This window comes from Vespa crabro, chromosome 20 (genome assembly GCF_910589235.1).
Source record: "Vespa crabro chromosome 20, iyVesCrab1.2, whole genome shotgun sequence".
In the NCBI taxonomy this organism is placed as follows: domain Eukaryota; kingdom Metazoa; phylum Arthropoda; class Insecta; order Hymenoptera; family Vespidae; genus Vespa; species Vespa crabro.
In genome coordinates this window covers 4,824,003-4,838,071 of record NC_060974.1, presented here as the reverse complement: position 1 = coordinate 4,838,071, position 14,069 = coordinate 4,824,003, and the positions used below count along the sequence as shown (strand labels likewise).

The 14,069-nt window shown below is 37.2% G+C and overlaps 4 protein-coding genes across 7 annotated transcripts in view; 2 read left to right on the top strand and 2 right to left on the bottom strand.

The window, feature by feature from the left end:
• The first annotated feature begins 91 nt into the window (after window positions 1–91).
• LOC124431141 (dolichol kinase) lies at window positions 92–9,169 on the top strand. Of its 2 annotated transcripts, none has more exons than XM_046978649.1 (7): window positions 92–476; window positions 671–924; window positions 1,049–1,269; window positions 1,354–1,542; window positions 1,647–1,856; window positions 2,016–2,343; window positions 9,056–9,169. In XM_046978649.1, the coding sequence occupies exons 1-7, from the start codon at window positions 397–399 to the stop codon at window positions 9,061–9,063; spliced, it is 1,290 nt and encodes a 429-aa protein (XP_046834605.1). In that variant the 5' UTR covers window positions 92–396; the 3' UTR covers window positions 9,064–9,169. The 2 variants fall into 2 exon arrangements, with proteins under 2 accessions (XP_046834605.1, XP_046834604.1); XM_046978648.1 differs by lacking the exon at window positions 9,056–9,169 and adding an exon at window positions 2,499–5,402 and having other exon boundaries at window positions 94–476.
• LOC124431142 (synaptotagmin-11) lies at window positions 5,454–8,689 on the bottom strand. 2 transcript variants are annotated; one of them, XM_046978651.1, is made up of 7 exons: window positions 8,671–8,689; window positions 8,428–8,545; window positions 7,296–7,664; window positions 6,805–7,187; window positions 6,456–6,614; window positions 6,012–6,329; window positions 5,454–5,897 (listed from the first exon to the last, which is right to left on the bottom strand). In XM_046978651.1, exons 2-7 carry the CDS (start codon window positions 8,477–8,479, stop codon window positions 5,778–5,780), a joined length of 1,401 nt encoding a protein of 466 aa, XP_046834607.1. In that variant the 5' UTR covers window positions 8,480–8,545; window positions 8,671–8,689; the 3' UTR covers window positions 5,454–5,777. The 2 variants fall into 2 exon arrangements, with proteins under 2 accessions (XP_046834607.1, XP_046834606.1); XM_046978650.1 differs by lacking the exon at window positions 8,671–8,689 and having other exon boundaries at window positions 8,428–8,641.
• Window positions 9,170–9,379: 210 nt separating the features above from the next.
• LOC124431144 (arrestin domain-containing protein 17) lies at window positions 9,380–12,483 on the top strand. The gene is made up of 7 exons (XM_046978658.1): window positions 9,380–9,509; window positions 10,029–10,184; window positions 10,288–10,499; window positions 10,578–10,760; window positions 10,849–11,060; window positions 11,181–11,350; window positions 11,466–12,483. Exons 1-7 carry the CDS (start codon window positions 9,395–9,397, stop codon window positions 11,597–11,599), a joined length of 1,182 nt encoding a protein of 393 aa, XP_046834614.1. The 5' UTR covers window positions 9,380–9,394; the 3' UTR covers window positions 11,600–12,483.
• A 590-nt stretch (window positions 12,484–13,073) lies between these two features.
• Window positions 13,074–14,069, bottom strand: part of LOC124431132 (max-binding protein MNT-like) — a 15,524-nt gene continuing 14,528 nt past the window's right edge. For both annotated transcript variants that reach the window (XM_046978621.1, XM_046978622.1), the window contains exon 12: window positions 13,074–14,069. This exon is cut by the window's right edge and continues 1,315 nt beyond it. The gene's annotated coding sequence lies outside the window, so the exon portion shown is untranslated.

Below are 14,069 nucleotides of genomic sequence, written 5' to 3'. Positions count from 1 at the left end.
CAGGCGCGCGCGCTTACGTACGTACGTACGTACGTGTGCGTGCGCGCGCGTGCGTATATTATTAAATGCAAACACTTCTTGAGATGAAGTCCGATCGCAAGCGCAACACGTAAAATACTACACTGGCAGGTGCGACGACAGAAAGAGACGCGGTCTTTTCTACATATGAATGTGATTTGCAGAATCTCGAGGAATATACTTGAATCCTTCGAGAGAAAAAAAGTACACCTAGATGACGTAGTACTGCAGATATATCGTGTGAAAAAAAAGAAAAACAAAATCGTGACCTTTCTACCGATTATCTTGAGATAAACGTTTCCGCGTCAATAAATGAAAGTTTATGTGAATTTGTAGTTATTTATCTAATGAAGGTTACGTTTGATCGTCTTAGATAAAATGGATATGGCCTTTGTGAAATATCAGAAACTCGAAGAAAAAGTTTTGGAAAATTTAAAGATAAATGGCATAATACATCGGTATGTATATATAACAGCCGACGATTTATATCTTTTCTCGACACGACATCGCATAAACGTGTATTATAATAATTCATTGAATTGCCCTACAAGTCGTTTTACTATTTCGTTAAGTTCAGCAAAGTAACGTTTTAATGTAATATATTTTTTGTTTTCTTTTATAAAAGGATACACATTTATTTACACATTTCTAGATCAAAAGGAAGCAGTGGATTATGGATTGGAGGTTTAATTGGATTCTGTGCAGTTTTAACGTTACTAAAAGAAAGTAGTAGTTATTCGGAGATATGTTTGGTCACAGGTTTAGGAGGTTTTGGATTACTCGTTAGCTGCTTGTCTCTTTACGTTCGCCTTTTTATGGGAAATGGCGCGATTAAAGATTTTCAAGTTATTTATTTTCTACCGTCGATCACAACATCTATGTTATATCTTCTTGTGGCAAACAAAGGTATGGCGATTTATATTTTGTTCGAATACAAATTAATATTCGTTAATTCGTAAGGTAAAAAACATATTCATTTAAACTATAAGATATATTCATCATAATTTCCTCGATCATTACACAAGTGCAGGATTGCTGACAAGTTTAATATGGGGATTAAGCGTAGGAAGCTTGGGTACCTGGGGAGTCCTACAATTAATGTCACATTGCCCTGGTTGTTTCACGATAGGAGAGGCAACGATAGTTACGCACGGAATTATTTTATTCCTATTGTCGGTCGCGACGAATGTACCATTGAGGTATCATTTACCACCAATTCATAATGACGATATCGTTACTGTTATATTGCAGGTATTTTAATCGCTCGTCGCAAATAATTTTGCAAAAAATTTGGAAAAAAAAATGTAATTTTGCGCCTTGTCAAATGTTTTGCAGATTGGCATATTATATGTGTTATCAGTTTGTATATTGTGTAAAAGCTTTTCTATACTACGTTCCCCCTTGTACTTTTATACAATGTTATTTGGTACTTTTTTTCTACTTGCTGTTCCATCGTTATATGTCCTCCTTGACAAAAATCCTATAACATGGATATTATTTTATATCACTGGAAAACCACATAGAGTGAGTTTTATATTATTTGTCCGTCAATGATGGGACGTATAATGAATATGATAATCGATGAATATGATCATCGAAACGTTAAACGTTCACGTTTATTTTCACAGATTACATTGATAATATATTGGACAATTTGTTTATTATTTTGCGTATTTGTTATAATCTTTCAAACGCTATCTGGCATTCAAGCTACAACCTCCATCAGGAAATACTTTCATGTCCTAGCCGTTCTGGTTTATATACCCGGACTTATATTCGAGCCTACGTTATTATATCTTGGAAGCGGCGTTATAATGGGAATATTCATACTATTTGAGGTACGAAGCTTTACAATATTATTCTGCCTTTATCAAAGCTAAAAGAACAATTGAAATTTCTTCGCTATTTATTATCAATTTATAATAAGTATCACGATATTACGAATAATATAATTTATTTCCAATCGTTTCTTCGTTTCCGCATTAACGAAATTTCAGTTATCAAGGATTTTGCATATATCGCCATTGGGGGATATTCTGCAGAAGGGGTTCATTGTATTTGTGGACGAGAAAGATACTTTGATATCTTTGACGCCATTGTATTTACTCTGTGGCCTTTCATTTCCATTGTGGATGCCAGCTAGTAATGTTTCACTGTTCGTCCTTCTTAGCGGGGTATTAACAGTAGGCATAGGCGATACGGCTGCTAGTTTCGTCGGTAGTAAATGGGGAAAGCATAAGTGGCCAGGTTTAGAAAAATCTCTGGAAGGAACGCTTGGCTGTATTATTAGTCAACTTGGAACGATAATGGTTCTTGTTTACATGCGTACGTATTCCTTTTCTTTCCTTTTTTCTTTTCTTCTTCTTCTTTTTTCCTTTTTTTTTCTTTTTTGTTTTTTTCTTTTTTGTTCTTCTCCCCCAATGCTCCTTCTTTTCTATGAGATAACCATTATATAGTGTCTCATTTAATTTTTAAATTAGGATATATCAATGATCAATGGTCGTTATTAAGAGGTATACCGTCCGTTATTGCAATTTCTTTTGTTGAAACGAAAACCGATCAAATTGATAATCTGATTCTACCGTTGTTGATGTATCTATATCTTATCATCTAAATGCAGTACATTTTTTACTGTAGAAGGTAACAACGTTACGTTATATATACTCAAAATTTTATTAGGATATAAATTATATTTGCAGCACATTCAACAAGTTCTCGTTAAATGATGCCATTCATTGATGGAGAACATATTTTGTATGCGCCATATATTTAGTTGCAACTTTTAATTGTAGTACGTACATATGTTGTAAATATTAATATAGAATTGATATGAACGAACCAAGTTTTTGTAAAGAAAGGAAAGAGGAAAAAAATATTACGATTACATGAAGCATTTAGAGATATTAATGGATTTTGGTAATTTTAGCTAATATTTCATTTAATAATGTTCATATATACTACATTTTATACTATGGTTACAAGCTTTTGTACGTAATAGCTTAATGTATTATTTTTGAACAAATTTTCGTAACTTGTCTTTTTTTTTTTTTTACATACACACCGCATCCTTTTTGCGTTCCTCTTGGCTCGTACGTACATCATCGTGATGAATATCTCAATTTGGAGCTTCGGTCGTTTGAAGAATAATATCTTTCTATAACGAACGGTCGTGAATATGAATATTTGCTTTTTTTTTTTTAAAGTTAAAAAGTAATTTCTTCTGTGTATAAGTGAGAAATTGGTCCTAAGGAACATTTAAAGGCGAACGTTATACAAATACGTAGGGAATACGTTTTTACTTTCTTTTTTTCATCGATGAGATATGTTTTTTTTTTCTTTCCGATCTTGTAGAAAAAGACGTGATTTCGAGGAAATTACAAATTCGTTATTGAAGAAGGAGAGGAAGAAAGTGATCAGAAGATAACGTTTTTCTTTTTTTTTTCTTTTTCTTTTTTATTGACCACACAGCCTTAAAATCTTTCCACGGACAGCATTGTCGTCGTTACGCGTCCTCTTTGCATATAATATTGTTCTCCGAGGAGAAGGAAAAAAGCACCGTTTCTTATTTATTATCAGCTTTGCGCCATCCGTCTAAATAGAGTACGCTATACTACGAAAAGGGTACGTGACAAAGCGATATTAATTTGGACGATAGTCATTATCGCATTAAATTTATGCCCTTCCTCACATTTCACGTGGAATAATTTCACATTAGATTAGTCCGAATAGTTGGCGAATGAATCGACGTATTTTTTCAAAAGGAGGGGCCGAGAAGAAAAAAGGAAAGTTAAAGTATAGGTTGATAAATGATAAAATGAAAATGGAACGTAAACGATGCTATTTTGGCGATTCCTCGAGAACGTTTCAACGTGTTCTCCCATCGGAGTTAGAATGAAATTTCATAAAGGAACGATTTTACAATGCGAATAAAATACGAAATATAATCGTCGAATTGTCTTTTGACGGAGAACGTCAGAGGCGTCTTATATTACCTATACCAACTATTTATTATGTATAGTCCTTTATTATCGTAAATATTAGCAATTAAATAAATATCCTGACATTGTCGATCGTATAATATGGCTTTTTCGTTTCTTTTCTTTAGCTGAGACGTGCCTTCCTAAGGGCAACACGTTCGATCGATTTAGTACATTATTTATTTACTTATTCGGTCAGTTTTCTTTTTTCTTTTCTTTTCTTTTCTTCTTTTTCTCCCCTTCTCTTTTCTCCGTCGAGTCTTCCAACGGCATAAATTGATTTCTTACGAATGGGCGAAGGAAGGTATACTTGCTCGATTCGCGCTCGTACTTCGATATCGCGATAGAAGGACCATATGGGGGTAAGGTGAAATAAGAAAATAAATAATTGTTTCATGCGTTGTCAATTATTGACTTTTACGTTGCGAAGAGTGTGGACACGAGTTTCGCGTATTCGCGAACATTGAATCGGTTGACAATTCTGTACTACAAACTTTCTTTGAAAAAGCATCGCCAGTGAATACATGAATTTTGCAATTTGTAAATTTTGCAAAAAGCGGTGCACTTTAAGAAGGATCTTTCGTTTTTTCTTCGACCTTTCCTACATTCGTTTCATCGAAGATGCGTTATGCTTCGAATATCTAATTCGCTCTTCGTTCATTTTCACTTTCTTCTTCTTCTTCTTCTTCTTTTTCTCGTCTTATAATCCCGAAGTGATCAACTGACCCGAAGCAATCAATCGGACTCATATTTATTTCTAATAAAAATCAACCTGATTAATTCATCGAAATTCGATCTTCAAAAAGAGAAGAGCTCTCGTTCAACTTTCGAGTCAACCTTCTTGTTCTTCGTTCGATTCATTTTACATAGAAAAACTAGCTAGAACGTTTTTGTCCTTTAGCGATGAATTTAAAGAGAAATCCGAAGGCAAAATGACTACGTTATAGAAATTCTATAAAAATAAAATGCGCGCTTGTTAACGCGGAAACATAAGTGGATCTCTCGCATCATCTTTTATCTCGTTTTCTAAGCGTGCCTCGTAATATCTTTTATATTAATGATAATGATATTCGATCGTAAATTATCCTCTTAAAGGAACGACAACGATAGAGAGACAATAAATAAGGGGTATGATTTTCGGACCGTTCGTGAATGTTTTTATTAGAGCTGCTAGCAATGATTAAAGGGCCAATGGAGTCTACTTGCTTTCTTTTCTTTTCGTTTGACCCTTTGCCCGAAGATATTTTTTAAACACTCCTCGGAAAGGATTAAATGATTTTACGTTCAAACAAAACAAACAAACAGACAAACAGAGAAACAAACAAACAAACAAACGAACAAATAAATAAATAATAGAACATATATACTAGATATACATGTACATACGCGCACACACACACACACACATATATATATATATATATATATATATATATATATATATATATATATATATATGGTATACCTAGGACGCGCATGCTCGTAATAGGCGCAAAAATATAACTCCATGAAATAATGGTGCACAGCAGCATAGATAAGCATATTGGCATAAGTCTCTTCGTTTCTTCGAAGGAATTTCTTTTAGAGGCGTCGCAAAATTTCATCAAAGAGAGCAGCGACACTGACCGTGGGGACATTACGGCTCCTTCTCGTTCTCGTCTTAATCTCGTCCTTCGAGGAAATCGAAGAAAGAATTCTAAAAGAATTCTAGATCGAAAGGGGAGAGGAGGGAGAAATAGACAGGATAGGTCGCATTCCCACAAATAAGGTGGGAAAAATGAATTATTCCCTCAATTTGTGCCATTCCGCGACCTGCCGTCGCGGAGATCTTGAAATTTCGTTCCAATGATTTAGCGCGGATTCTTGACATTTTGGCCCGCCAAATTTTAATCTGCCAATCACCTAAGGAAATAATAATAATGAAATGGCCGTCGAGGAAAAGGACGTTTGGATTTATATTTTTTTAATAAAGAAGAAGCAAAGGAGGATAAGAATAAAAATGGTCGTTGTTGTTACCTCATTCTTCGTAAATCTATCCCAATCGTAAAGAACTATCTCCAAGCTAACGTTGCTTAAACTATGGATATTATTGGGTATCTCGAAAATAAATGACTCGTTGAATACGGGACTGAGGGTACGCATCTTGACGTGCGTCATCTTCTTGGCGATACATTTCGAATTATAAGAGAGATAAATCTTAACGTAGGGATCCGCAAGACCCGTCACGTCCATTTTCGGGAGATTATGTGCCTTTAAGACAAAGACCGACAGCTTACTCGCCACCGGCTGCCAGCAGAACGATACCAGCAGTTCCCCTCTCCCTTGGGATTGTATCTAAAAGAAGGATTGCACTGCGTATATTCGATTTGGCTTGTAAAATATCCAATCGTATTATATATAGAAGAATTTAAAAAAGTTGATAACCTGATGTCTAAACTTTGATCATAGGGTGCCACCGACCTTCAAACTCCTCGGACAGATGTTTCTGCGCAGAGATATTTCTTGATTATCGGAATCTTTTAACCCTGGTATCGAGGAAAGTGCGCACGTTAACTCGCCGATAATCTCGTCGCGCGAGTATCTGTCGAAACTTAGAACGACGAAGTGCAGACTGATATCCTGTAAGTAACAGCGTTCATTTTATGGATTATAATATTTTACCCTCTCCCACCTACATATATATATATATATATATATGTATGTATATATGTATGTATATATATATATATGTATATATATATATATAATACTCTCTTTCGTGCTCTCTTATCTTTCAGATTTGCGCCTGATTCTTTTTATCGGTAGATACCTCGAGTTGACTCTTTGTAATTCCGAAGAACGTGAAATCCTCGTTGTAAACGGGATTTCTCGTATTTCGAAGGACTCTTGTTTTAACGTGATGTCGTTTGTCCGGCAAAAGCTGCAACTTCACGTAAGGATCGCTGCTAGCGTTACCCTGATCCCTAGCCGGTAATTTCTTACACTTGACGACCGTCACCGCCAATGCATTTTGCTCGCTCTTGTATCGCAATTTAAATACCAATATACCTAGACCGTCCTTCTTATCCGAGATTTCGACATTTTTCTCGCATTTGACCTTCTCGTTATTCTCGAGTTCGGCCTTGTCGCATTCGTCCTCGATATTGAGGGTAACCTCGGTGCTGGTAGGCGTTTCAACTGGCGGCGTACCGGCTGAGGAAGAAAAATTAATGAAAATAATCCTCAGGAGCAAAGACCGTAATGTAAAATTGTCGAGTAAACAAACACCGTTTAAACGGAATATTCGTACGGATTTTTAACCTTTCTCGCAACGCGAAACATCGTAATTCGTATTATTATTTCCGGTGGTGTGCGACGTCGTCGAGTCCGAGATGGTGGCATTAGTCGATCCTTCGTCTCTAGATCCGGTAGGACTGGTCTGTTGTCCGGTCGAGCCTGGTGGACTTTTCGCAGGCCCGGTTGGACTCGGACTCTTTTTCAAATAATGGCTCGTGCTACCGGGACTCTTTACCGCGGTCGGCTTTCTACGGGGTGGTCTGAAAGCCAACGATCTGTCCGCGTTTAGCTTGGTATGCTCGCGTCGTCGTCGACAGAGCCACCAGGTCATTGCGACGGCGCAAATCAAGAAAGCGCCGCCGGTGCATAGCGCGACCAACGTTGTCGTCGATACTGAAATTACAGGCAACGTTAAAATTTACATTTCGATAACGAACTTCTATATATGTATATATATATATATATCTACTCTAGGAGTAGAAGGAAATTTCATGCGACAAATTTTCCACCTTTTATATCTAAGAACCGACGAACGTAATCTTCGTTATCGAGACACTTTCCCAAACTATCTTTAGTTTATAATAAACGCGCAGGGTATTATCAAAATGACAGCGACGGCGGAAGATTAGGGTGAAAGCGATTTTTATTACATTTTTCTTTTCTGCCTTTCTCACTTGATCTTTATGAGCGAGCATTAATCGGAAGCAACAGGAAATTAATAGTGACAGACAGCTGTTTCGCTCGGAAGAAGAATGGATTTGATGGATTTTTTCTCTTTCCACCCCCTCGCCTACTCTCCCCCTAGTTTCCGTCCCCGATTAAATGAACCTTCGCGTCAATATGACGGGCGAGAATAAATGCGATCCGCAAAAGACTTTGCCATGTCTCCGTGTCCGTGTACGGTACGACCTTCCAGAAGGATCGCGAATTTTCGCCAAAAGCCACGGACGTATATATGAGCTCTGTTCGAGGGGAAAAAGTCTTGAATAAGTGTTAAACGAATCGATTCATCGTTTTGAATAATGTACGACGATAAACCGCGCGTTTACCACGAACGCGGTAACATTCTTGTATGCTATTAAAAGGAAAGAAGTTTGATATAAAAGGAAAGGGCGAGTCTCGACGAATATTTAAAAGTTTGGTCAAAATCACTTACCGGCCTCGACGGGTCGAACCAGGGGTCCATCCTCCGTATCTCCCCGGGCCATCTTGCGCCACGCTCACGTCGCTTTTGAACGCCTTTTAATGCGCGTATCCTCGCCACGGCGAATACACTGGAACGAATATTTACGGCGTGCTACGCCGTGACCACGGTACTCTCTCTCTCTCTCTCTCTCTCTCTCTCTCTCTCTCTCTCTCTCTCTCTCTCTCTCTCTCACTCTCTCACTCACTCACTCACCTTTTCTCTCCTTCCTTTACTCTCTTTCCCTCTCGATTGCTAAGCTACGAACGTAGGGCAAACGGATCAATAAAGACGATACGGAGTTTGCGCGCGAAAGCCAGAGAAAAAGCCCTGTTAGACGAGTCGTCGCGGAAAATGTCGCGTCGTATCTTTCCGTTCGTAATAGCTTTTTCCCAAATATGTATACTTTATTATCTTTCAGGATTTTCTCCAACGTGCTGGAAAAAGAGAGATTTTTAATCCTAGTATCCTTTTTCTATTTCATTTTATCCTTTCTTTTATCTTTTTTTTACCGTCTATTAAGGAAAAACGTGCATCGATTTGTTTGTAACATTCGTTGTAATTTTTTTTTCTTTCTTTCTTTTCTTTTTTCTCCCCACAGAGATATAGTAGAAGGAAAGAGGAAGCGGAAGAATAAGAAAAAAGGACGACGGAGGAAGGTGCAATCTTGCGCATTAGCCGTCATCTGCCAGTGACGTCATACGTTAGAGAACGTAGAATATAGTTTCTCACTTTCGACATACTCGGCGCCACGCGTGAGTCCGACTTTCGTTGACGCGCGTCTTTTCGCGAGAGTCGCTCCGTGCTTGCCGGCATTTACGAGCAGGACCGATATAGAGCTTTCCAGTGCTTCGGAATGCTTCAGTTGGAATGGGATAAGTAAGAAGAGAGAAGAAAGAAGGCTCCAAAAATAAGGCTCTCTCTCTCTCTCTCTGTCAAGATGGGCTTGAAGAAATTTGACATCATTTTTGATAATCCATGGAAAATTTATTATCCCGGACAAATGGTATCGGGAAATATAGTACTGGTTCTAGACGGAGTAAAAAAGATTCGCGGTAAGTCGGACGCGAGACGACGTCATAGTTATTTTTTCCTCGATTCATCAGTTCGTAGATCGATCGATCGATCGATCGATCGATCGTTCGTTCGTTCGATCTTCGACCTTGAGCGAACAGCTTCTTTCAACGGGACGTAAGGTCGTGATCCGTTTGACGTGTTGCTACAATATTATGGCTATTGTTTTCTTTCTTTTCGCTCTCTCTCTCTCTCTCTCTCTCTCTGTCTATGTTTCGTACCGCGCGACGCAAGCGCATTTCTCAAGGATATTCCGAAGAAATGGGAATTCACGGAAACACGTAATTCTTTGGCATCGATAGGCTACTTGCTGTTACGTGTTCTCGTTTCTCCCGTGAGGAATCGCGAGCTCTAATTATAGCTGACGTGGTGTTGCACAGAGTCCATCGTCGCAGAGTCCACGCAAATCGAATATCCATCTATTTTATCCGCGTAAATTCCTTTAGCATTTATATATACATATCGCCCTTTGTGCGCCTATTATCGATTTTTTTTTACAGGTATATGCGTCAAGGTAAAAGGAGAAGCAAATACTTATTGGACAACGGATAAACAAAGATTGGATAATACAGGAAACTATAGAGATGAGAATACAACATTCAGCGCGCACGAAGAGTATTTTCAGACAAAGTACTATCTCGTCGGATCGGCTTCTGGTAATGACGACGCGCGTTTTTATATTTCTCCTTTTGCCCCTTTTTTCATCGTTCACCGATTTTAATCGGGTTTTCTTTTACCTTCTTCTTACCTTCTTTTCAGGAAATGAAATCGAGATACAAGCGGGCGAACACAAGTTCCCGTTCACATGTACTTTGCCGGAAAATTTACCGAGCAGTTTCGAGTCTGACTTTGGGCATGTTCGATATACGGTCAAGGCCATCTTAGATCGCCCTTGGAAATTTGATCAGGAAGTTAAAGCAGCCTTCACGATCGTCTTGCCGTTCGATCTGAATCAAGAACCCAGAACGTCGGTAGGTTCTATTGCCTGACGACTGTAACAGACTCGAAAAAGGAATATTAATCGAATGGGAATATTTTCGCTTTGACAGGAACGAATCAGAGAAGAAATGAGTAAATCCTTTTGCTGCCTTTGTTGCACCAGTGCACCTTTGAACGTGACATATTCTTTACCAGTCAGAGGATACGTTCCTGGTCAATCGATGCCGATTAAGATAAACGTCGAGAATTTATCTAACGTTACGGTAGCACGCGTTACTCTGAGCCTTTGCAAGGTATAAGAATATCGTCTCTCGGCTAACGTATTTAACGATACGAGGAAACGAAAACGTTTTCTATCAAGCATACAATTTTCAAGTTCAGATCGTGACATTCCGTGCTACTAGTCCACAAACGGATACGCGAATCGAAGAGATAGTGGTAACGGAGGTCAGTAAAGGGCCGATCGATGGGGGAGCTAGTTCCGATTACGAACAAAACTTGGATGTCCCGGCCCTTCCTCCGTCGAATTTAAATAGTTGCGGTATCATCGATCTCGAATATCGTCTGAAGGTCGAAGCATGCATCGAAGGATGGTTCGTAATTTCGATGTTATTTCAAACGTATACACTATGCGTGCCTATTCCTTCAAAATAATATCGATCAATTGTCGAATCTCTATATACTTTGAAATTTTTTTATCTCTACGCCAACAGGTATCATCGTAATTTGAAGAGCGACACTCCAGTTTTCGTCGGAACGATACCCTTGGTGAATTATCAGATACCAAGCGCTCCTCCCGAGAATACTATGTTCGTCAGTTCACCGACGAAAACTTCCGAAAAATATTATCTATCTCCTACTTCGAATTTATATCCAGAATTACGTAATGATCATTTCCGTTTTCTTCACGATTTCATCATTATCGTTATTACTACTGCTATCATTGATCTTCTTGAGCAACGAACTAACGTTATAACATTTTTATGATTATTTCGTAGCACCCCCGTCGTACGAGGAATCAACGTATGGCGCCAAAAATCTACGAGAACGCGACGAGTCGGAATACGTGATTGGTCTTACGAATCATTTCGCACCGAAATATCCGGTTTATCATTTTCCAACGGGTCAGTGAAACGACGAAACGAATCCCTATCAAAGGGAAAAAGCTTTCGTTCAAATTCTTTTTCTTATGCTTGGATGCAAATATTGGATGGAAAAAATCTCTTATCCTTCTGCAACATCACATACTGTAATTTTTATGTCCCACGCTTATATTCTCTTTATTTCCTTGTACCCGTAACGAACCCCTAGTAATTATTATTTCGTATCTTTTCATCTTTTTAAAGAATAATTTACATTTACCCTAGGCATCGTAATAAAATATTTAATACTATATAATGTGAAAGCTATAACATTACTTTATACTAGTGTATAAAAGTTATAGTATACTTGTATATTATATAATTGTACTGGTAATATGATTTGAGTATTGGTATAAAGTAATGCCATAACTTTTACATTGTACATTTTTTCTTCTTTTTCTTTTTATAAGAATTGCTTCATAAATAGGATCAAAAGAATTATTTTTCTCACGAAATTGTATGACGAAGGATAAAAATACTAGTATCGACTTGAAGTAAACTTCACTGCCAGCTTCTAAACGCCAAGTTTCGAATATGTTTATTGCTTTACATGCAAGCACAATACCATTTTATACAGTGTACGTCTTTATAGATTATAAAGTACAGCTCAAAGCGCTCTAATATTTTTCTATTATTACATATTAAGCACTGTGAATTTGGAACTATATTCGATATGGATTGATTTTATTGTTCAGTCGTATAAAACAATATGACATTTACTTGACTTATTGTTAGTTGATACGAATGATAGAAAAAAAAAAAAAAAAAGAAAAAACGTAAAAAATTCTTACGAAATTGTACCGCTCATTTCAATTCGATTCAATAAATTTTACAAACGAGTAATAGTCATAGGATAAAACGAGATTTCACCGAATACGTGTGATATTATTTATGGCTAACAGCATCGCATACTGACAATTTGTTAATGCGCGAATTTCTATATTATCCTTCTCGATTGGAATTATTAAAATTGGACTCGAAAAAAATATCAATCAAGAGTACCGTCTAACGGTAGAATATTTCAGATTATCTCTTGGATTCCGAAAGATCTCTATATTTATGAGCACGTAAAGTTTTATTTCTCGAAGAATTAAATTACAAAATATCTTGGATATATTTTTATATAACTCAAAGAATGCCCGGATAAATTATATCATCGTCGAACAAGACTCTCCGTTAATTGCCAGTTATCTTTATACGATGAAATCATCAATGGTCAATTAATATTACTTGGGAAATAATATTTATCGTATATCAAACTATGAAAATGCATTGATATGCATTGATATGCATTCTTGAAACCTGTATAACCGACAGTTTGCCATATCATCTACCATTTAAACGTCTTTTTATTTATTCGCCTGAAGAAACATCGGTAATGTCGTACGCTGTTTGTTACTCGTCGGATACACATGTCGTCGCTTTAACATTATTGAGAAATCGATGAAAGAATATTCACGTATATACATACTTTTGTGTTTATTTAACAAGTATATAAGCAAATGCCATCGTTGACGTCAAGTGTCAATTATTATTTGTACGCAACTTGGCCGGATAAAGAAAAACACGATTTGTTGCAGCATCATCGGCAGATGAGAAAATGGAGTCGCTGGTGAAGGATGATAAAATTTCTTTACACTTACGGATATTACATTTACGCATTTTTAATATATAAAGGGAAACTGGGCGGGGAGGAGGAGGAGGAGGAGGAGGAGGAGGAGGGAACAAAGAAAAAAGAAAATTAATAAATGAATGAATGAATGAATGAATGAATGAATAAAAGAAAAAAAGAAAAAGAAAGATACATATATTTAAAAATAATGAAAAATAATGGGGAGTGGGGTGGTGGGGGGAAGCGATTTATATTCTCTTGACACATAGAATCCAATAGGAAAGTCATCGTTGATAACGCGAAAGATCGCTCGATTTTTTTAGCAATTTTTTTTAATCGATATAAAAGAAATATTGTCAAACTTTAGTGTAACGTAGCCGGGCTATTTTGGGGGCTTAATATGATCGATTATTTCCTTTTAACTTCGGTTTACACGAGAAACGAAACGAAAGGCGTTTCGCTTGGACAATTGATCGACAAAACTAAAATCATTAGTAGGAGGACTAGGGCGACCTTCACACTTATATGTTTATTTTAATAGATTGTATTGTGATTCTTGTTGCACTCTTTTGTTTAAAAACAAAATGTATTTTATCTCTTGACGAAAGGACCGTAGTCAACGGTTTCCTATAAATATTCTACCATCCAATGCGTAACAAGATGTTCGCCCGAAGAGCCATCAGAGATATCAATTTTTATATACCAAACAAGGTTATAACAAAATTCGACATAGACTACTACAACAACAACAACACTCGAAATTAGACGCTCGATCACATTTATTTTCCCACGTCGCAATCACTCGAGTACAATTTTACGGTTGTTTTCCTATCGCGTGGAACGATGTA